Source organism: Pongo pygmaeus, chromosome 18, assembly GCF_028885625.2.
Source record: "Pongo pygmaeus isolate AG05252 chromosome 18, NHGRI_mPonPyg2-v2.0_pri, whole genome shotgun sequence".
Taxonomy (NCBI): Eukaryota; Metazoa; Chordata; class Mammalia; order Primates; family Hominidae; genus Pongo; species Pongo pygmaeus.
Window position 1 is genome coordinate 45,238,982 of NC_072391.2, and position 24,130 is coordinate 45,263,111.

At 45.6% G+C, this 24,130-nt stretch overlaps 1 protein-coding gene across 1 annotated transcript in view; it reads right to left on the minus strand.

The window, feature by feature from the left end:
- ABCC11 (ATP binding cassette subfamily C member 11) overlaps nt 1–24,130 on the minus strand; it is a 67,534-nt gene that overhangs the window by 35,138 nt on the left and 8,266 nt on the right. Inside the window, exons 4-13 of the mRNA XM_054452499.2 lie at nt 23,737–23,884; nt 22,065–22,298; nt 15,581–15,754; nt 14,664–14,811; nt 14,339–14,487; nt 12,900–13,007; nt 10,392–10,643; nt 7,864–7,935; nt 4,874–4,998; nt 2,697–2,769 (exon numbers count right to left, since the gene is read on the minus strand). Of these exons, the coding sequence (XP_054308474.2) occupies nt 2,697–2,769; nt 4,874–4,998; nt 7,864–7,935; nt 10,392–10,643; nt 12,900–13,007; nt 14,339–14,487; nt 14,664–14,811; nt 15,581–15,754; nt 22,065–22,298; nt 23,737–23,884 (1,483 nt within the window). The remainder of the gene's footprint in view (nt 1–2,696; nt 2,770–4,873; nt 4,999–7,863; nt 7,936–10,391; nt 10,644–12,899; nt 13,008–14,338; nt 14,488–14,663; nt 14,812–15,580; nt 15,755–22,064; nt 22,299–23,736; nt 23,885–24,130) is intronic.

The window sequence follows — 24,130 nt, forward strand, 5'->3', positions numbered from 1 at the left end:
AAGTTCTAATGTTTGATAGCAGAATAGGGTGACTATAGCTAACAACAATATATTGTATATTTCAGCAGAGCTAGTAGATAGGAGTTGAAAAGTTCTCAGCACAATAGAAATGATAAATACTCAAGGTGCTGGGTACCCTAAATGCCCTGACCTGATCATTACATATTCTACAGATATAACAAAATAGCACAGGTACCCAAAACACATGTACAAATATTACGCATCAATAAAAATATTTTTCAAAACGTGGTTAGTAGGGGATGAATAAATTGCTTCTCAATTAATTAAAAATCTTATAACTCTCCATGTATCTCCTGAATCTAAATTTAAAGATATATGACTTTTAAAAAATTGTAACTCTTACTTAGATCACACTGCTGCTGCTGCCTGCTATTCTCCCTTCTAATAATGACACCCCAATATTTCCTGGGGAACGGTGCAAACATTCCCCTGGGGGGAATCCGTTCCCCTGGGGAACGGAGGCAAACATTAAACTATTAAAAATTCAGATAATAAAATAAGTCACTCATTCCCAAGTAAGAGCACTGTCTCACATATTATTCTGGTTTTATTTATTTGGTTTTTTGAGACAGGGTCTCCTCTGTTGCCCAGGCTGGGGTGCAGTGGTGCCAGCAATCATGGCTTACTGCCACCTCTGCCTCTCAGTCTCAAGCGATCCTCCCATCTCAGCCTCCTGAGTAGCTGGGACTACAGGCGGTGCCACCACACTTAGCTAATGTTTTTAAACCTTTTTTTTCTTTTTTTCTTTTTTTTTTTGTAGAGATGAGGTCTCACTATATTGCCTAGGCTGGTCTCAAACTCCTGGGCTCAAGCAATTTCTCCCACCTTGGCCTCCCAAGGTGCTGGGGTTACAATGGACCTGGCCTTATTCAGGTTTTTAATCTCCATTGACAGCACCTGTCAACTTGTGGGACCGTTGGCCTGGGTTTGAGGTGTCGTCAAAGACTATTTGCACTGTGTGCACCCACTCAACAGACCAGAGCTGCAATGGCTGCAAGGAGCTTTACTGACACTGGAAGGACCATCTCACACGGCACCTGCTGTGATAGGAGTTGAGGGTGGAAACCCAAGTTACTGAGCATGTTTTGCAGATTAGCACTCCAGTCAGCTGCCAGCTGGCCCATCCCTCCTTCAGGCTCTGAGGAAGTGGGAGCTGGAGTGTAAGTCCTAGTTCCTGTTCTATCCTGACTGCTTGAAGTCTCTGTAAAGAACAATCAGAGTTGAAATGGTGGCAGAGAAACCTCCTGTCCCTGCCGTGCTTCCAGGTCACCACTGTGTGACCTTGGACAACCTGCTTGATCTGGCCAAAGCCCAGTTTCCCCATTCATTCATTTACTTATTCATCAAACACTATTCAATGCCTACTGTGCTTTTACAATAATAGTTAACACTTACTCTAGGCCGGGCACTAGTCAAAACACTTTGTATTAACTCATTTAAATCTCAAAGCAATCCGATCACGTCAGTACTCTTATTTATGCCATTTTACAGATGAGACTTGTTCTTCTTATTGAAGAAACAACCTTGAATAAGATCATTGAGGTCTCTGCCATCAAGGATTTATAGTCCCAGCTTTAAAAGAAGAAGAATAGGCCGAGCACAGTAGCTCATGCCTGTAATTCCAGCACTTTGGGAGGCTGAGCTGGGTGGATCACATGAAGCCAGGAGTTTAAGACTAGCTTGGCTAACATGACGAAACCCTGTCTCCACTAAAAATGCAAAAATTAGCCGGGCCTGGAGGTGTATGCCTGTAATCCCAGCTACTCAGGAGACTGAGGTAGGAGAATCTCTTGAATCTGGGAGGTGGAGGTTGCAGTGAGTCGAGATCGCACCACTGCACTCCAGCCTGGTTGACAGACAGAGAACAAGACTCCCCTTCAAAAAAAAAAAGAAGAAGAAGAAGAAAGAAGGAGAAGGAGAAGGAGAAGGAGAAGGAGGAGAAGGAGAAGAAGAAGAAGAAAAGGAAGAAGAAGAGAAGAAAAGAAGAAGAAGGAGGAGGAGGAGGAGGAGGAGGAAGAAAGAAGAAGAAGAAGAAGAAGACGAAGACGAAGAAGAAGAAGAAGAAGAAGAAGAAGAAGAAAGAAGAAGAATTAAGAGACTACCCTCCTGAGGTTACTGAGATTATCGTGACTCTCACCTAAGACACTACATTCAAGTCGCTAGAATAGCACCTTGCATGTAGTAAGTGTCCAACAGACTGAGCTATTATTAGACCATTAATATCAAGAAGGCAATGCCACTTTTATCTCGGGTGAGGGTCGTATGTGTATTAAGGTGGCTGCAGATGTAAAAGATTGTGAATTATCGGGGAAATGTTACAGTCAGAAATTGCCCCTGCGGGTCATGGCTGATGTTGCACTGGCCGGAGTGGGGCAACGGCGATGGGGGTTTGTCATCTTCACGGGGTCTCCGCTCTTGCTTCAGAAGAAGGAGCTTGAGGTCAGCTCTCCACCTCTGTGGGGTAAGGTACCCACTTTCCTTTCCAGGTGCCTCTATAAGCTGAGCCCCAACCTCCCTCAGTGAGGGAAGCTTTGCTCCTCCTGCAGCAGCTGCAGGAAAAACTCCAGCTGCTTTGGAAGGAAGAGCTGGGATCCCTCCCTTCCCTGACTGGGGAGGCAGCATGAACATAAGAGCACCAACATTACACAGAGAAGGCAGGCTCGCCTCCCTCTCACCTCTGTCATGTCTCCAAAGGGCAGAAGTTCCAGGTCCTGATTCAGGGAGCAGCAGTGGAGCACCTGGAGGTATCTGTGAAGGACAGGGAGCCATAAGGCACAGGGGACCAGCCCTCCCGCCCATCACCCTTCCCAGTGTCGAAATGAATCGTCTTGATTTTCATGCTAAGAAATGTAGACTTGATGGTGTTTAATGGTATAACACTGAAGGCTTTTTTCATTTCCTTCCCTCTTTCATTTCTTTTAAATTAATACACATTCTTAGTAAATATTTGACCAGAACAAAAAGATGCAATGAAAAGCAGTTCTCCTTCCCATCTTTGACCTTCATTTGCTTTTCTCAAAAGCAGCCACTATTGGCCAGGCACGGTGGCTCACGCCTGTAATCCCAGCACTTTGGGAGGCCAAGGAGGGTGGATCACCTGAGGTCAGGAGTTCAAGACCAGCTTGGCCAACATGACAAAACCCCATCTCTACTAAAAATACAAAAATTAACTGGGCGTGATGGTGCGTGCCTGTAGTCCCAGCTACTCGAGAGACTGAGGCAGGAGAATTGCTTGAACCAGGGAGGCAGAAAGGTTGCAGTAAGCCAAGGTCACGCTATTGTACTCCAGCCTGGGAGACAAAGTGAGACTCCGTCTCAAAAAAAGCAGCCACTATTACAGTGTCTTACGTATTTATTCAGAAATAATCTATTCATATATGGATGTGTACTGCATGGTACTGCATGTATAGGTTATTATTGTTTTAATGGCACTGTAGTATTCCATTATACGGTTGCACCATAAATTATTTAACCAGTGCCCTAGTGATGGACACTGGAATTGTTTCTACTCTTTTGCTCCTGTGAGCGATGCAGTGTGAACATCCTTGTATATGGGTCTTTGCCTCCATGGGTGAAAATATCTACACATTAAATACCTAACAGTGGATTTGCTGAGTCAAAAGGTTGGTGCATTTTTATTTTAATAGATATTTCAAAACTTCTGTATGAGTTTTATCAGTCTCATAGAAGACCATAAAGAAGAGCAATGACAAGATGAGAGCTGGGACTTAGGATGATTGCCCTGGAGACAATCTTATGCGGGGTGGAACAGAGCAGGAGATTAGAGACAGGGACCCAAGGGCAGGGGCAGTGGGAACTGCTCAAACAAAAGATCACAGGCTGAACGAACTAGAAGCAGTGATGGAGAAGACAGAAATACAAGAGATATGTAGGAGACAGGCTTATTCACGATTGGTGACCAATTAGATGTGGAAGAAATCAGAGGAGGAGACATCTGGCTTCCCGGGGTGCAAGGTTTGGGTGATGCCATTAAACTGAGTTGCACAATTTGGGAAAAGAAGCCAGGGGTATGGGGCTGGGCAGGCAGGGTGCTCATGAGTTGGTATTGGACATGATTGTGAGGTGCCCACAGGACAACTAGACAGAGACAGCCAGTTCCTACACCTCCATATCTATGTTGTTCCCAGGGGCAGATTGCAAAACCAAGCAAACAGTCACAGGTCAGAGTCCACCATAGTTGGAAGCGTAGCTGTAGCGTTCAGAGCAGTTTTCCTGGACCTTTCACTGAACAGGCTTCACTCATGACATCCAATCTCATGTCTTGGGCAGGTTAACCCGAGAATTCTAGGGCAGAGAGAGGCCATAGAGGGAGAGGAGGGATATGGACAAGACTTGGGAGATCCACGGGGCCATAGATTCAAACTGGTTTCCTCTGTGTTACAGAACCTCATCGCTCCCATTTGTTTTCCTTTTCACAGAACCTCATTGCTCCCATTTGTTTTCCTTTTCACTTAGGGGCCAAGATTTAACGAATACAAATGAAGTTCCAACGTAGCAATGTTGGAGGGGGAGAGTGTATTGACTATTTTGAGCCAATATAGTGTAATAGTTAAGCATGAAGTTTCTGAAAGCAACTGGGTTCAAATCCTGGCTCTATCACATCCCACCACCTGGGTGACTTCGGGCAAATTATTTAACCTCTTGGGGCCTCAGCTGATTCATCTGGAAAATTGCTATGATGGCATTTCTTTCACAGTGAGGGGTGAATATGATAATGCGTGTAAGTGGAGCACGCAAGTGTTAGCAGTTGTCAGGTTACCGTTTGAGGCTGGAGGTGCCCCCAGACCAGCCACATGCCCTGTGCTCTCCCCTTCCCCTCCCGGGAGCTTACCGGGCCTTGTCATATGGGCCTCCCATGAGGATGTTCTCCCTGATGGTCCCGCTGATGATCCAGGCCTGCTGGGGGACATAGGCCAGGCTTCCCTGCACCCCCACCGAGCCCTCGAGCAAGTGCATCTGCGGCAGAATGAGTCCAGCCTCAGGACCAAGTGGGCCAAGGGACAGAGCCTGCCTGGCTCAGCAGGCACAGTGCCCAAGGCCCCACTGCCCTCCAGGACCTTGGGGGCTCTCCTAGGTAAAAGGGACTTTTAATATGGCCCTGCCAAGCCCACCAGCGAGTTCCAGGGACCGGCCCTGAGAACATGTGGAAGCAGCTGGAGATAAGCCCAGCCAGGTCCTGCTTGGACTGAATCCAAGGTCTGCACTAAAGACACCCCATACGTTTTTTTCTCTTTTTTTTTTTTTTTGAGACGGAGTCTCACTCTGTCACCCAGGCTGGAGTGCAGTGGCGTGATCTCGACTCACTGCAAGCTCTGCCTCCCGGGTTCACACCATTCTCCTGCCTCAGCCTCCTGAGTAGCTGGGACTACTGGCGCCCGTCACCACGCCTGGCTGATTTTTTGTATTTTTAGTAGAGACAGGGTTTCACCATGTTAGCCAGGATGGTCTCGATCTCCTGACCTCGTGATCTGCCCGCCTCGGCCTCCCAAAGTGCTGGGATTACAGGCGTGAACGTTTCTTCCTCTTATTTGTCCCAGCCCTATTCCCTGGCAGCCAGTGCCTCCATGGTCTTCACCATGCACACCAGAAGTTCCAGGCTATCTCTGAGCATGCCTGGGTATTATGGAATTATTATTGTTAGGCAGGATAATGTTATCTTTGTTAGGTAGAAAAACATTCTTACTTTTGGACATCATGATGAAGTATTTAGAACGGAAAGTGTTATAACCTGTGTAATTTAAAGTATTCTACAAAATATATGGCTATATAGTAAGGTAAATATGCAAAAACTATCAACTGCTGCATCTAGATGGTGGGTATATGGATCCCTGCTGTAGTGTTCTTCCTGCTTTTCTGCATAAGTTCAAAACAACACGTTAAAAACAAATAGAGATAGACACTCATCCCCAGCACCCTGACATGGGACCTCATCATTCTTAATCCTTTCTCTTTTATACCCTAAAATGTTTACTTCTAGTTTGGAGCCAGGCTTTAATGAATAAGAACAAAACTTTAAAATGGCATCTCTTCCTTTATTAGAAGGAAAGTGACAGGCTTATTTACATAGGAAACTGACAAACCACTGGGCACGTAGGGAGGTGGTCTTGCCTGGAGGCTGCCAGGCAATGCTGCTGTGATATAGAACAGAGCTCTGACCTCAGGTGGACCTGGGACTCAGCCCTGGCTCACCCCTTACCTGCTGCATGACCTTGGATGAGTCACCTCTCGGAACCTCACGTACTCATCTGTAAATGGGTCATCGTGAGTATGCCTTTGTCATGGGAGGTTACCAGAGTTAAAGGGGAAAATGGAAAGCTCTTTGCACAGGACTTCGCATGTAAGTACTGAAGATAGTTTTACAATTTTTTTTAATGGAGTCTTTCTTCTTTGCAGTTGCAAAGAAACCAGGGAAAGGCCATCCCACATGTAGCATGTGGCTGATGTGTTAAGAGAGAGCTGGCTTTGGTAACATAACCACATTCCAAGGAGGGGATGAGTTTGGCAATGTTCATATGGGAGAAGGAACTGAGGGAAAAGCCGAAGAAAGGAAGGAAAACTTCTCCCAGTGTTGGGGGAACAAGGGACAATGGGCAGAAGAAGAAGGGGGAAGAGATGGCAGCCCAGAAGGGGGTGAGGTTGGGGCTCCACGGGGAAGGGCTCGTGTAAGACGCTTGAGGGAACGTGACCAAAAATACATAGCAGGCGTCATGGGTGCTTTTAGTGTTCGTTATAAGGTGTGCAGTGTGACCCCAAAGGATCTGGGGAATGGGTTTGGGGTTTTTTTGAAACTGCAGAAATGGCCGGGCGTGGTGGCTCACGTCTATAATCCCAGCACTTTGGAAAGCCGAGGCAGATGGATCACTTGAGGCCAGGAGTTCGAGACCAGCCAGGTCAACATGGTGAAACCACGTCTCTACCAAAAAATACAAAAATTAGCTGGGCATGGTGGCGCATGCCTGTAGTCCCAGCTACTCAGGAGGCTGAGGCATGAGAATCACTTGAACCCTGGAGGCAGAGGTTGCAGTGAGCCGAGATCACACCATTGCACTCCCGACTGGATGTGTCAAAAAAAAAAGAAGAAAGAAGGGAAGGAAGGGAAGGGAAGGGAAAAAGGAAAGAAAAGAAAGAAAAAAGAAACTGGAGAAAGGGTGTGTGAGCCACATGTCCACATGGCAGCAGACCTCAAACTCTTCCACAGGGGATGGAATGGGGGGTTCAAATCTCAAGGGCAAGGGCACCCAGCAAGCATATGTACCCCACTGCCGGAGTACAAGTAAGACTGCCCCATCCCATCCAGCAGGCCTCCTCTCCCCAGCCTTCCTTCCTTCTTTCTCCCTGTTTCTCCCCCCACATTTCTCTTCTGATGCCATCCTAAAAGGCACATACATCCCACTCCTCAATGTTATGAGTTTGGCTTTATAAAATGATTTTTATGCTCTTTTTTTTTTATAGGGACCATTGCAACAGGGTATTGCAGTGTGGAAGAGAGACTGGACTCAACTCCCTGTGAAATAATTTGCATGATCATATTAACTTTGTGTTAATATCCTGTATTCTCACAGAGCACAGGTGAGGACAGGTCTCCAGGTGACATAAGAGGCAGCTTGCACCAGGAGTGCTGCCACAAGGTGAAGAGAGAGGGCCATCTTGATCACGCACCTCCCGCACAGTGCAAGCACAACCATTTTTGATTTATAAAAATCCCACTTGCTCAGACCCCTGTGAGGAAGAAAGCAGTGGGGGGCCCTGCCCGGGGCACTGGAGCTTGGGAGGGCCTGGACTGCCTGCAGACAGGCATGCATGTGGCCACAGATCACTTACCTCCTCCAGGATGGCTGACAACAGGCTGCTCTTACCACTCCCCGTGTTGCCGCAGACCCCTAACATCATCCCCTGCAAGCCAAGGAGGACACACAAGTGTTGGGACAGCACAGCCCTGTCATACCCACCTACCCATGGTGGCTCAACTGTTTAGAACCCAAAACAACACACAGAAAACAAAATAACCACACAGAGCCCAAGACTCCTCAGACAAGCAAAGCTCAAGAGGAGCTTTGTGTTCAGTCCCTGGAGGCAGGCGGGGTGACCCGAGATGAAGGAGATCACAAGGGAAAGGCAGAGGGGAATTCAGGGGTAGGTGGCAAGAACCCTGAATTCCAGATTGGTGTCTATTCTATGCAGCAATCCTGGGAAAGCCACTTAGCCTCTCTGGGCCTCAGTTTCTCCATTTGTGAAATGGAAATAAAGAAGCCAGCCTCACAGAATTCCATGCATGCATGCATGCACGCATTCATTTATTGAAACATTGATTCATCCATCAAATAGCGATCTGAGTTTCCTCTATGGACCCAGTAATGAAGAAAAGACCTCACATTGACCTCAGAATATAAGCTGAGGGGATGGGAAGACAGACAGACTACATAAATAAATAAATATCAGATGGAGATAAGTGATATGAGTAAAATGAAGTTGGCTCTTATGACAGACAGAAAGTTGGGGGTTGAGGCAATTTTAGATGGGTCAGCCAGGGAAGGCTTCTACAGAGCAGGTGTCATTGCTGCCCAAGAGCTGTGAGAACACTGGTGGGAAAGAGTTCAGAGGTACAGGTACAGATTTGGAGGAACCCGGGCTCTAAGGGCAGTGAAAAGTCACTGAAGGATTTAAGGAGAGTGACTTGAATTGGTTTATGTTTTAGAAAGATCCCTCTGTCATAGTATAATGCAGCAGTCCCCAACCTTTTTGGCATCAGGGACCAGTTTCATGGAAGACAATTTTTCCACCAACTGAGGGATGGCAGGGGATTGGTTTCAGGATGAAACTGTTCCACCTCAGATCATCAGGCAAGATTCTCATAAGGAGCATGCAACCTGGATCCCTCGTATGCACACTTCACAATAAGGTTCGCGCTCCTATGAGAATCTAATGCTGCCGCTGATCTGACAAGAGGCGGAGCTCAGGCGGTGATGCTCACTGGCCTGCTGCTCACCTCCTGCTGTGCGGCCTGGTTTCTAACAGGCTGTGGACCAGTGCGGGTCTAGCGCCCAGGTGTCGGGGACCCCTGGTATAATGGATTTTGGAGGCTCAGAGAGACAGAGGGTAGGAGTGGGGTGAGAGATACAAACTACCTATTGGGTACAATGCACTCTATCGGGTCACGGGTGCACTAAAATCTCGACTTCACCACAATACAACTCCTCCGTCTAACCAAAACCCACTTGTACCCCAAAAGCTATTGAAATAAAAAATATATATTAATTATTTAAAAAAGGAAAATCCCTCTTGTCTGCTGCATGGTAGAAGGCTCATAAGAAGGCGAACGTGGGAGCAGAGAGGTGGATGAGGAGGTTCTGGGAACGGCGTGACAGTGGCAGGGATAGGGCAGTGGAGGGGCTACGGTGAGAGTGGCAGGTTTGGGGCAGATGTGCAAGTCAAGCTGGCAGGCCTTGCTGGTGGATTGGATTCGAGGGAGGGAAGGAAAGGAATCAAGTGTGACTTCCATGTCCTCAACCACTGGAAGGATGATGGTGCCATCTCCCAGGAGAAGAAAGATTTGGGGAACTCGTCAAAGGGGGTGAATATCAAAACCTTATTTCATTTTAAATGCTTGATGGACATTTAAGAGAGATATTAAATAGGCAGTTGAGTCTGGAGTCCAGAAGAGACTTCAAGGCTAGAGATAATAGCACAGAGATAGAATTTAAAACCGCAGGGCTAGAGATGATCACCAAGGAAGAAAGTATAAATAGATAAGAGACAGTAGATACTCGATATTGACACTTATTACTACTAGATATTATCTATTTTTTAAACATTTATCATTATATATAGATCAATATCTATATCTATTCTATATCAATTATTATAAGATATCAATATCTACATTAATAGATAACAGAGAAGAAAAGAGGAGGGGCGAAGAGGAGACAGCAGGAAGCTAATCTTTGTAAACATTAGGCAGAGAAAGAGCCAGATAAGGTGAGTTCACAGAATAACCAAATTCAAACACAGGATAGTGCTTGGTGCATACAAGGAATGTAATAAATGTTAGCTGGGTCTCCTTTCCCTTCTCCTTTCTGTGTCCTTGGTCCTTCCAAGGACAAGCACACAGTACTCTCATATTATTTTGGGTCTTACCTAAGCCAAAAAAATTTTAAATGATAGATTAATTCACATTAAAAAATGAACGATATCCTGTGTTTGCCCTCCATGAAAAATTTGAATTTTAAGGGGAGAGACCTTGGAGAGGGCAGTTTTTAACCAAGGAAATGGTGGGGCACCTGGCCAAGCTCCTAGCCTCAGGTCCTGAGAGCCTGGCAGCTGGCCTGCCTGCATGGCCTGAACAAGGCTACCTTGGACACCACCAGGTTGATCTTGTGCAACTCTGGGCCCAGGTTGTTCCCTTCTTCCTCTGGCCCGAGGGCATCTCTAGGCCTGGTCATCCCTTCAGAAGCATGTCCGTTCCTCTCCAGCTCCAATGCCCCATTGACGATCCCGGGACAGGTCTGTCGCCACGACAAGGTGGCCTCCTCCAAGACCAGAGCTTTGCTGGGGTCTTGTAATGTCTGGACATAGAAAACAGGGCTCTCCTGGAGGAAAAACTTCTGTAAAGACAGAAAGAAATAGAGGGAGGAGGAATACAGTTCTTTAGTTCAGCAGGAATGTGTTCCCAGTTTTACAAGCCTGCCAGTTGGTATGGTTTTGTGAATTTCTAATAAGCAGTAAAAGTTTGCAGAAGTACCACCAGTTAGGAAAGGCCAGTTTCTGTGGGTGAAAATTCTAGGTCAGTGTTTTCCAAATTTCAGACCACCGGGCCACTCTTCCATATTTGCAAACACTGCACTGTCAACTGCAACTCTGCGCTCAGGAGGTTGACTAAGGCCTAACCTACATTAGCCTCATCCCAAGTGATGATAGCCATTGACTCATAGGATTGATGTTTTTCTAATTAAATTCTATTTATATTGGGCTGGACATAATGGTTCACGTCTGTAATCCTAGCACTTTGGGGGGCCAAGTGGGGGGATTGCTTAAGCTTGGGAGTTTAAGACCAGCCTGGGGAACATAGTGAGACTTCCATCTCTTTTAAAAAAAAAAAATCTACTTGTAGCTATTGAAAATTAAAAGCTCTGTCTGTGTCCCACACTGGGGAAAGGTCATTTGGGATCATACATTTCAAAAGATGACCATTAGCAGGTCAATTCTTTCTGCATCTCCAGCTCCCTGTCTATAAAGCACAAGGGTTGAACTACATTAATTCTAGCAATTAAAAGAATGGGAGGGCAGTATGATCCTATGGAAGTCAGGTTACATTCACATATCCCTACCTGGAGATATGCTTAAGAGATCTAGAAGGATGCTTCCTGACATTTTGGACTCTCTTACCCATCCTTCTGAGCTCAGATTGTGGCTTCCTCATCTCTGCCCCCTCCACAGGTGAAAACAGGCACAGAAGGGGAGAATGAATGGGCGAACCCAGTGTCCCATGGGAAGGAAGGCAGCAGCAGGAGCCTTCTCATAGCTGCTGAGAAGTCAGGGAAGCACGCTGGGCTGGTGATAAGCAAAGCACTGTTTGTGTTACTCAGAGCAGCCAAGCTCATTCCAGCCTCAGGGCTTTCACATTTGCTGTTTCTTCAGCCTGGTCATCATCACTCAAAGTCACCTTCGCAGGGGCCTTCCCTAACCAGGCTCTTCCTAGGAACCCCCAGCCCTCCCCAACATACTCCCTAGAATAGGCGTGTCCAATCCCTTGGCTTCCCTGGGGCACATTGGAAGAACTATCTTGGGCCACACAGAAAATACACTAACACCAACGATAGCTAATGAGCCAAAAAAAAAAAAAAAATAGCAAAAATAAAAATCACCTAATGTTTTAAGAAAGTTTACAAATTTGTGTTGGGTCACATTCAAAGCCATCCTGGGCCGCATGCGACCTGTGACCCAGGTTGGACAAGCTTGCTCTAGGACATCACATTGTTTTATTGGCATCATGGCTCTTCATGTGATCTGATCTAATCCTCTTTGATCATTAATTTACTTGTTAACTGTCTGTTTCCAATACCAAATCAGAACTCCCTGACAGCAGGGACCCCTGTTCAATGCAGTATTCTCAGTGCCTGGCTTGTGGTAGGAGCTCAATAAATATTTTTTGCATTAATGAGTGAATGAGTGAATGAGTGATAATAGGTTGTGGACTGCATTACGTAAAAGTGGAGTGACTACAAAATGACTTTTAAAAATTGGTTTAGATTAGGGTTTTCAAACTCAGATGCCAGCTATGTAAATAAATGAAGTGGACCATTTCTAAGATGATAAATGGTAAGTAAAATGCAGCTCCAGGCCTGGAGGTGCAATAGGGTATAGTAGAAACTGCAGCAAACTGCAGCTAAATGCCTCCATCTAAACAGGGCAGCTATTGCCTCAACTCCAGCGGCTTGTGGCCATAGTAGAATGTGGCCCAGGGTCACTAGATCTTCTAATCATTCAAGAGAATTCAAAAATCTGGGTTTTCACATAAAATGTCCAAGTTTTTCAATGCAAGCAACATCTATGGTGTTTTTCTAAAACAAAACTATCTATCGGGGTAACTCTATGCAAACCTGGATAAAGTCTGCAGAGCATCTGTCTGAGACCTGGTTTGGACACACTATCCTAAGATCTTCTTGGGGACTGAGACCTGACCCAATTCATCTGTCTTCCCAGGCTCCACACCAGCCTTGGCACAGGAGGTCACTGAGTTAGCTAATCCCTCTCTCGACCTAGGCCTTGGCCAGGGGACATGTTCGGGAGGAACATCATGGGGGCTGAAGGCAGAGGAGCGTCCAAGCAGGGGGCCTGCAGCCAGTCCCCTGATGACCTACCTTGAACCTCATCGCTGCAGACTTGGAATTCGTGAGGCCTTTGACTGCAACAGGCACAAAGAACACTGACAGCCGAAGGAGATTCAAGGAGGCCAGCATGCTGAAGGCCTGGATAAGAAGGGGAGGAGGCAGTGAGGGTCGTGGCCCTTCCTGCTTCCCCCATTCCCTGTCATCCGCATCCCTGAGCCACATCCTCAGTATCCAACAAGCAGTTGCTTCATCCAACAGAGGCTAAGCTAGTGTTTGGGGGAGACTGGAAAAAGCTGGGGAAAGAGCACTCGTCTTGGATTCTTAGAGTCAAAGGCCTAGTCCCTGTTGCAGCTTAGCCACTGACATCTCTAGCTTTGGGCAGGCTGCCCCTACCACAGCCCAGTTTCCCCATTGGCATAGTGAGAAAAATCATAAAGTGCATACAGGAATAAAGTTGGGGAAAAAACAAGAAAATTCATGTGAGTGAGCATTGCTTCCTTTCAATGTAGCTTGGTGCTATTCTTGCTGTCAAGGTCCTATTTCCTCTTCTTTGCCTCAGATGTTTGTTTTCTTTCTAACATTCAACATCTCCTTATCCTTCATGCCTAACCCATGCTGCACTGTGACTACAGCAAACACCTTAGGCTCTCAGGACCCCAGAAGGTGCCTTCCTGGAGGTGCCGACAGAACCTTCCAATCTATACCCATCTCTCCTCCTTTCTTCTCCTGGCTTCAACCAAAAATGAACTCCAATGGAGCAGGAATGCCTTCGTCTAGACCTGCCTTGTGTCATCTCAGTGTGAGCCTCAAGTACCTCTGAAAGTATTCCTTCTATAGCGCCCCCAACACCCTCAGACTTCTTGGGGGTGTTTTCCTTGTGCATGCCTGAGCTAAGCAGAGGGGCCAGCCATCTGGGGCACACACAACCCCTTGGCTGCAGACTCTCAAATGCTTCCCTTCTTGCTCTGGGTGCTGCCTCCTGGCCTCCCCAGTTGGATTACCACCCCTCCAAGAGCAGTACCCTGTCTTATTCTGCTCAAACAGCTGGGATTCCTAACACTGAAAGGCAGCTGCCACTTCTCAGGGCCAGGTTCCGACCACGAAGGGAAGGACCAAACAAACTATACCTTTGTATTTAAAGTGCACTTTCGGGGCCCTTATTTAGGGATTAGAGGAACTCCACAACCTCAAGGTGTAATTCAAATTGTCAGAATTTTAACTACAAGTACCACCTCCCCGACACCCCCGATGGTTCTGCTGTCCAGCCTGCCCACAGGGCTATCCAAGATGTCACTTTTTCAGATGGGTTGAGATGGAAGACAGTGCTGTACTTTTGTCTGGAAAATCAAAATCAACATATAATGTCCATTTACAAAGCCTTCAGACCTTTGAGGGGCATGGCTAAAAGAGGACACATGAGAAAACTCCCAATCATGATGGGGAGAAAACAAAGCACCCCAAACCCTTACCATTGACGCTGTGAGTTTCAGCTTTAAGGATGTGTGGATGAGAACCCAGACCGTTGTGGCCACTGTGGGGATGATGAACAAGGCTATAGTTGTCAGGCTCTGGACAAGCCCGCACTTCTCCAATAGTTTCCTTTCCTTCCTTCTTAGGTCTGGGAAATAAAAAAGAAATACACTAAAGATAACCACAAGAACATTCTCCAAAGAGCACAGCACCATCCCCAAAGCATTAAAAAAAAAAAAAAAAAAAAAAATCCCCAAGAGGTGAGAGGGGCTTGGCTCACCATGCCATCACCAGGTTTGGAGCAGAAAGTCAGACTTTCCATACCTTCAATGATTTTTGCAAATGGTTTCTCCCATGTGTACATTTTAATCAGCTTAATGCAAGTGAGGACTTCACTGGTCACACGGATGCGCTGGTCGCTGACCTCAGATGTGTGATGCTGAGCCTTCACAGCCATTCTTGTCATGAATGCCTGGAGTTAGGATACAGCAAGTTTGGAGTTGATCTGCAAGGGCTTCCTTTGACAAGGGCAGGAGAGTTCAGCCTGGCATAAGTAGGGCAACTGGGTGTATTTCCAAAGAGAGGTTTTCCAATCGAAACTCTCCAGGCCACCATGCCTTAGAGCATCCCAGGGGCCTCTCTTTCCTGAGTCCCAAGCCAGGCTATGGCTACTTAGACAGAAACTAAACCGAAATGGTTCCTCTGTCTTCTGGAACCCTAAATCCTCAAATAATTAAAATCACCTTTCAATCAGAGTGACTGCACTCAGGAAAACACTCGATTTCAATAATTCAGAGCACACATAATCCAAGAATCATTTCTGTTTTCTCAATTTTATTTCACCTGAATTTTTGGCAACAAATATGCTTCCCTTTCCCCATTATACTGTGCTCAGACAAATGTTAAATGCTGGCTGTGTTATTACATCAGCACATTCTGGGTAGAAGAGATGGAACAAAAATCTCACACAGAGATTATCTACAAAGGAAAGTTGTCGAAGTAGATAATCTCCCATAGAAAGCTATGAGGTAGACTTTGCACATCACATTCACCTCTTATTTACTTATTAACCAAATGTTGTGGCCAGAGAATAGTTTGAAGTAGGGAGTGGAGCTGAATCTTAACCACAATGGATTGAAAGTTCAACAAGAATCAACGTTCTCACTCAGAGCTATCCCAGATTCCAGAGCCCTGGGACTTCTGGGGCCCAGCATCAAATGGGTGATAAAGAAAGACATTACCTCCAGAGGGAAAACCAGGAGATAGCATAAAATGGCAATAAATGCAGTGTATCCAATAATGAAGTAGGAAGAAATGCTGCAGATGACCAGCGATGCACAGATGATCAGTGCTAGGGGTCCATAGCACACCCCTTCAAACAGGTAGTTTATGTCACCGGTGAAGAAGCCGATGGCCTGCAAGACAGCAAATCGATGGGCACAGGTGTCACCTCCCTGGGTACCCAGAAGGGGTGGCAGGTGGCCTCTCCATGCCCTCTCCTAGCAGGAAGGCTTGCAAGGAAGGGTAGAAGAGTAGAGACAGACATCCCAGGTTCACATCTTTCTTCTCTCTGGCTGTGTGACTCTCAACAAGTTACTTTACCACTCTCAGCCTCAGCTTCTCCATCTGTAAAGCTGGAATAATTATACTTACTTTATATGGGTTTTGTGAGATTTCAATAACATAGAAAGTGTCTGCACACATAGAATGTGCTCAATAAAAGGGATATTTTACTACAATAAATACTACTATTACTACTGCTACTGAAACCACGCCCCAAAGAGTTAAAGAAACCAGTAACTAACAGAAATTCTTGAGTTTGTAGGATAGCAGTTACAGAAAGAAACAACTTGCTGAAAGTCCCTCTGCTTGTAAGATAACAGAACTGGCTAAAATCGGTGGAACCAGTATGGCTAACTAGATTCTGTGCAGAACCAGCTTGCTAACGTCACAGCCTAAATTTCCACCACATATTTCATACTAATTCCCTGCGAATTTGCAAATGGGACCCATGAAGAGATCATTGCATATATACAAGTGCTTTTCAGACCTCCCCTCTCATTCCACCAATCACCTACTAATCTCAGAATCCACCCCTTAAATCTTTCCTAATAAAATCAGTGTCTTAAAGCAAGCACAAGGAGACAGGTCTGGGCTGGACTCCTGTCTCCTTGTGAGCCAATTTGCAATAAAAAGCTTTTCTTTTCTCAAAAACCCAATGTCAAAGTATTGGCTTCTAGAACATTAGGCAGTGAACCCCTTTTGCTTGGTAACACCACTAATATCTATATTCCAGAGAATTGCTTCTATTCTTTACTCGATTCTATTCATTCTACTACTAATAATAATATTAATTCGATTTTCTCCTTTTTTTTCTTTTGTTATAGATTCTTCTGCCTACTTCCCTCCTCCCACATATACTGCCTGGCTCAATGCGATATAAAAAGTAACATTTGGCCGGGTACAGGGAGGCCAAGGTGGGCGGCTCACTTGGGCCCAGGAGTTTGACACCAGCCTGAACAACATGGTGAAACCCCGTCTCTACAAAAAGTAGGAAAATTAGCCAGGCATGGTGGCACATGCCTGTAGTCCCAGCTTCTCAGGAGGCTGAGGGGGGAGGATTACTTGAGCCCAGGAGATCAAGGTTGCAATCAGCTGTAATCATGCCACTGCACTCCAGCCTGAGCAAGAGAATGAGACCCAGTCTCAAAACAAAAACAAAAACACAAAAACTTACATTCCAAATCAGGAAATCTTTAAAGAACAATTCACTAATATTTTCTAGAATTGCCAGTCTGAATCCCTTACACAGTGATTTGCTTTTAACTTTCACCTAAACTCCTTCCAGTTTCCAGGACGTGCCCTAGTGGGAGCCTTTAAAACATTTAAAAGTACATTCAGGAGCATAAATTGGTATAGCCACTCTGAAGGGGAATTTTAAAGTATCTTTTAAAATTAAAAATTGCACAAAACTCTATGATCTGGCAATTTCATTTTTCTGTTGCGAAACATTCACACGTGTTAGATGAAGCACATACAAGGATGTTCATTACGGCACTGCTTACACCAGCCAAATGCTGGAAACATCTTACAAGCTGGTGGAAAAGGATTTAAAAAGTCCATCCCAGGCTGTGCAAAGTGGCTCACATCTATGATCCCAACACTCTGGGAGGCTGAGGCAGGAAGATTGCTTGAGGCCAGGAGTTCAAGACCAGCCTGGGCAACATAGCAAGACCCCACCTCTAAAAAAAATTAAAAATTAGCCAAGCATGGTGGTGTGTGCCTGTAGTCCTAGCTACTCAGGAGGCTGAGAGAGGATGATTGCTGGAGCCCAGGAGGTCCAGACTGCAGTGAGTTATGATGGCACCACTGCACTCCAGCCTGGGTGATAGAGTGAGAACCTGTCTCAGACAACAACAAGGTCACCCCAGAAGTAGTAGGTAATCTTGGTTCCTAGAGCTAAACTGTCAGAGCTCATGCCCCAGAGCTGATGCCCCAGAGCTCCTGTCATTTACTAGCTGTGCAACCATAGACAAATTACTCCACGTCTCTGTGCCTCTGTCACCTCATCAGTGAAATGGAAATAATAATACAACCTACTTTCTCATACTGATTTGAGAACGGTGCTAGATAATGCATATATAGCACTTTATTCAGGCACGCCAAAAGTACTGTAATTATGATTCAGCATCACTGAAAAAAATAATGATACGGTTTGGCTGGGTTCCCACCCAAATCTCATCTTGATTTGTAGCTCCCACAATTACCATATGTTGTGGGAGGGACTATTCTCATGACAGTGACTAAGTCTCACAAGATCTGATGGTTTTATAGGGGGGAGTTTCCCTACACAAGCTCTCTCAGTCTCCCTTGTCTGCCACCACGTAAGATGTGTCTTTCACCTTCCACCATGATTGTGAGGCCTTCCCAGCCACGTGGAACTGTGAGTCCACTAAGCCTCTTTTCCTTTATAAATTACCCAGTCTTGGGTATGTTTTTATCAGCAGCGTGAAAATGGACTAATACAAATAAGGACAATCTATGTGTGCTAACTGGAAAGCTCAGTCACAATAAGCAGGAGGGAAAGCTACAAAGCAACACAAAGATGTAGTATCATTGATGTAAAAAATCCCCCAAAAGCTATGTTCTACATTTTCTATTGGCAAAACCAAGAGGATGACACTATGTAAAACATAGTACCACTTACATAAAAATACACAAACACAAAATCCAATGTTTTTTATGGGTAACTTGCATGTGTACCTAAATGGACTGTTTTGGTTTTGGGTTTTTTTTTTTTTTTTTTTTTTGAGACTAGGTCTCACTATGTTGTCCAGGCTGGGGTGCAGTGGTACAATCTTGGCTCACTGCAACCTATGCCTTCTGGGCTCAAGTCATCTTCCTTCCTCAGTCTCCCAAGTAGCTGGGACCACAGGTGCATGCCACCACGCCCAGCTAACTTTTTGGATTTTTGGTAGAGACGGGGTTTCGCTCTGTTGCCGAAGCTGGTCACGAACTACTGAACTCAAGCGAGTCATCCAACTTGGCCTCCCAAAGTGCTGGGATTACAGGTGTGAGCCATTGCGTCCAGTCAAATGTGCTTTAAAAGGTCTGAAGTACAAAAACCAAGTTGCTAATGGTGCTAATCTCTGGGCATAGGGGAAGAAACTAGGCCTAAGGCAACTTCCATACTATTTTATTTTGTTTCCAAGGAGAATGTATTCAGATCTTTTTAAAAAATTAATTTTAGTGCAAGAGAAAGGACAAAGAAATGTTAAGTAAAACAAAATTTTTTAATTAATTTAAAAATAAAACGTAGGCTGGGAGCTGTGGCTCATGCCTGTAATCCCAGCACTTTGGGAGGCCAAAGTAGGCAGGTCACCTAAGGTCAGGAGTTTGAGACCAGCCTGGCCAACATGGTGAAACCCCGTCTCTACTAAAAATACAAAAATTAGCCAGGCGTGGTGGCACACACCTGTAGTCCCAGCTACTCGGGAGGCTGAGGCAGGAGAATCACTTGAACCCAGAAGGCAGAGGTTGCAGTGAGCCAAGATTGCACTATTGCATTCCAGCCTGGGCAACAATACGGAAACTCCAGCTCAAAAATAAATTAATTAATTGAATTAAATTAAAATGTATATAAGCAACTGCCTAGAAATCCTTACTTCAGAAATTACTTCCATCTCCACTCTCAAATAGACCATTTTGTTTTATGCTTCTATGAAGATGTTTGAGGAAACTGGATTTTGCATACAGCAGGTGCTCAGAATATACAGAAAGGAACCAAGCTAGGCCTTAGCACAGGGCTCCTTAGTGAGGCGGGTGACTGCAAGGGTTGAAGACCTGGACTCTGCAGCCAGGCACCATGTCCAAATTCAGGCCCCAGCACTTAGCAATCACATGACCTTCTACAAGTTACCTACCCTTTCCTTGCCTCAGTTTCCTCCTTTGTGACAATGGGGACAATAACAGAACCTGCCACACAAAAGGGATGTTAGAGAACTGACCAAGCGAATGTAAGTAATGACTTGGAGCAATGTATGGCTAAGAGTAAGTTAGGGGTTGTTAATGACTTTCCTGAGATAAACAGGGAGATCTTTTAGCTGTCGGTCAAGTGCAGGAGGACAGTGGAGCTCAAGGCCTAATGGAAACTAACACTAATTGTACAGCTTACACTTGTCAACCACTATCCCCTGTCTACATGCTTTACATGTACAAACTCACTGAATCCTACGAGACAACAATCCTATGAGGTTGGTTCTATTATTATTCCACAGCTTCAGAGAGGCTGAACAAGTTATCTAAGGCCACAAAACCAATAAAATGGTGAACAATAATAACCACAATGATTCCAATAAATACCTAATGTTTGTTAGTGCTTGCATTTATGGAACGCCTCTACTTGATGGCGATGAATAATTCAGCAGATGTTTTTGGAATATCTGTTCTGTGTAATTCAGGTGTTGGGCCTTTTGAGAGACAGAGTGGTGAATCTGAAATGGTTTGTGTCTTTGAAGGGGGCTCATATTAGTAGAGCAGCCAGATTTGTGCAAAAAGAACTGCAAATGCTTAGCAGGGAATGCCAGTAGAGGGCTGGGTTTGGAGATCCCGTCACGGAGGAGAGGAAAACTAAACTGGGTCTTGAAGGATGAGTGGGATTTTTAAAGGGCTGGGAGTGGGAGTGACATGAGCAAAGTCACCAGGAGGGGGATGTGTCTGGTGTATTTGAGGACTAGAGGTTAGCCCAGCCTAGGTGACAGGAAGTCAAGCTAGGGCTAGAGGAGAGGACATGGGAAGAGATGAGGCTGGAAAGGGGCTAATGCCAGATCACAAAGGGGTTTGGCTTAAAGGAAAGGAGCCAAAGCAGTGTTGCCTTTTCCAAAAATTAAAGTATCTGTTTCAATATCAAAGTAACGCACAACCCTCGAGGCAACTGGTAAACCACAGAAAAATAGAGATATCAAAATGAAATAGATGAAATCCCAGTATCCCCCATAACTATAGGTCATAAGTTGGAGTTTCTTCCTCCATTTCTGTGTCAATGCTTGTTCGTGTTATGCTGTAAAAAAAAAAAAAAAAAAAAAAGCAAGAGTAAGAATGGACAGTAACAATAACCAGGCAGGTGAAAGGATTCCTTTTTTGCAGATAAGGAAATTAAAACTCTGAGATGTTACCAAAAATTGCTTTTCCCTGGAAGATTTCCCTAAGCCATCAAGTCTTCCCATACCCTCACCCTCAGGTTGGCTTAGGGGATGCACTTTCCAACATGCTTCTACTTGGGATTTGTGTCTTTTTGTTCAGGGGCCTATCCCCAGGGTCTAGAACATAATCTGGCTCAGAATAGGCCTCAGTAACTATTTGGGGGGGGTGTGTGTGTGTGTTTGAGACAGGGTCTCGCTCTGTCACCTAGGCTGGAGTACAGTGATGTGATAATAGCTCACTGCAGCCTTGAACTCTTGGGCTCAAGCGATCCTCCTGCATTAGCCTCTCAAGTAGATGGGACTATAGGTACACACCACCATGCCTGGCTAATTTTTGTCTTTTTTTTTTTTTTTTTTGAGACAAGCTGTCACTCTGTTTCCCAGGCTGGAGTGCAATGGTGTGATCATGGCTCACTGCAGCCTCAACCTCCCTGGGCTCAGATGATCCTCCCACCTCAGCCTCCTGAGTAGCTGGGTCTACAGGCATGCACCACCAAGCCCAGCTAAATTTTTTTTTTTTTTTTGCAGGGTTGGAAGTAGAAATAGGGTCTTGCCATGTTGCCCAGGCTAGTCTCAAACTCCTGGATTCAAGCAATCCTCCTGCCTTGGCCTTCCACAACTGGGATTACAAGACATGAGCCACCACAGATGGCTGATTTTTGTTTTTGTTTTGTTTTGTTTTTTGGTAGAGACGAAGTCTTTCCATGTTGCCCAGGCTAGTCTTGAACTCCTGACTTAAACCATCCTCCTGCCTGGGCCTCCCAAAGTTCCTACTTGTTGAATGAATGGATAAATCCTCTCTAGTCTCTGAATGTAAGTGGCATTTCCTGCATTATTGTTGACCTGCTTTCATGACACAGAGGCAATTGTTGATGGTTATCCACACTCAACCTAGGAATTATTTTCTTTCTCTTTCTCCTTCCTCTTCTAACCCCCTTTTCTCCCTCTCTTGGCCCCCAGGGCAGTCATGTCTGGAGGAAGAGTAGGGAAGCATGGCTCGGAATAGGCAGTCCCAGCTGCTTACCTCTCCTGAGGTGATGTGTATTATAGACTTAAATTGGATGAGCTTCTCAAAGGCAAAGGAGGAAACAGCTGCTCGGAACCTGATGGCTGTGCGCTGGTTGATAATCCAACTGGAGGAAAGACTCAGAGACTTCACACATTCGGAGAGAAAAAGGGCAAAGCAGAGTCCCACTCCATGGACAACATTCCCCGACTGCTCTTCTGAATATTCCAGGATCTTTGGTATAATCAATGTCTACAAAGAAATGGGAGTTTGGATCATTCAGACCACCCCGCCAAACACGTTTGATGTTTTGTTGCTGGAAGAAGGGTTGGGAGGTCTGATTCATGCTGGGGGTTTGTTGAAGGATCAAAACTGACTCAAGTACAATCCTGCCCTCAAGAAGGTTAAGGTCCAGTTGGAGGAGACTTAGGAGTTCAACTGACCCAGTTCTGCAACCTTAGGTGGCTGTCCTCATCCTGACAGGAGACAGGGGACACACACAAAACAGTGATTTAGGAGTTAATAAAGTGGCTTTACAAAGGTGTGGACAGAATATAGGAAATCCAACAAGGCCTGGTGGAGCACAATGGAGCTGGTGACAGCAAGGAACAGTGGCCTCCTTAGACCTAAGGGGCAAGAGCAGGAAGAGGTTCTGTGGCCCAAAAGGGGTGAGGCACGCAGAGAGGGTCTGGACAGGAGCTCTGGTCACCAGCCTCCAAGGACAAGGAGGGAGGCCGCCCGGGGAATATGTATCCTGACCTCATCTTCTCCCTCCTTCCAGTCTCCTATTAGAATCTCCCACTGGTCAACCCCAACCAGAAGCCAGAGGGCAGTGGGGGCCCATTAATGTGATCCACATTAGGGGCACAGGGCAGGATGGAAAATGATGGAGAGTGGATCTAGAGGACCGGCACCTAACTGTCACCCGACTCAGTTATCTCTGTTCTGTCATCGACTGCTGTTTCTTCCTGACCTACATTCACCTCCCCTTAGCTGGCAGTTTTCTTCTGGGAAGACTCCCACCTCCACCATTGGTGCAGTCTAGGCTGGACTGTAAATCAAAGTACCCCACTTCTTCTGGCCAACCAGTGATCATATGACCCCAGCTGGCCAATCAGACTCTTTCTCTCATATGAGACTCTTGGGCTGAGGAACTGGAGAATGATGGGAAATAGAGCCCATTCATCCCAACCATGTTACCTGGAGAAGACCATTATTTCCTGCTACCTACATTCCCAGAGTTGCTCAGCCATTTCTCAGAGGAGCTAACATGTGCTGAGCCAGGCCATATTCTAAATGCTTTATATACTTATCTCATTTAATGTTACCCTATGAGGCAGCTCTCCATTTTACATGCAAGGGTTTCCATAAAGTCTGCACCTGAGGGTGCCATGGGATTCCATGAGGAAACCAAGGTGCGGAGAATGTGACTATACTGCTCAAAGTCACCCAGCAGCTAAGTGGCAGGGACATGGTTTCAACCCAAGCAGTGGCTATAGGGCCACTCTTTGGTGGTTAGCTACTCCTAACCACCATGCTCTACTGTCCTCAAAAGGTCTTCATTTTCTAGACAGGAACTGAAAGACAAATGCATCTCTAACTCCTGGCATGGACTTGAACATGCCCGCAGTTCCATTTCTAAACCTCTGAAGCCTAGAGTCCCCCAAACCTCACCAAGTCTGCCACTTACTGGCCCGATTACACTGGCAATGCAGAAGCAGATGCCCAGAAGTGCATCGAAAATCAACCTTGTTCTCTGGAACTTCAGCATCACCAGAAGCACTGAAGCTTTTTCAATCCCTCGCCTTGAGACTTCTTCTTCCCAAAGGCGATGAAGCCTTGAAAAGAGGATAATGGAACTGGTAGAATCTCTTTGCATGTGACATCCAAACATCCTAGTTCTTGCTAGCCAGGAGCTTTGTTGCAGAAATTTTCAAGTGTAACAGAATAGAACAATGTAGTAATCTTCTGAGTACTCATCCCCCTTTCCAGAATTAAAAATGTTTGACATTTTTGTTTCATGTCTCTTCCCTTTGACTTTTGTTTCCTGGAGGATTTGAAGCAAATCTCAGTCATCATATCAT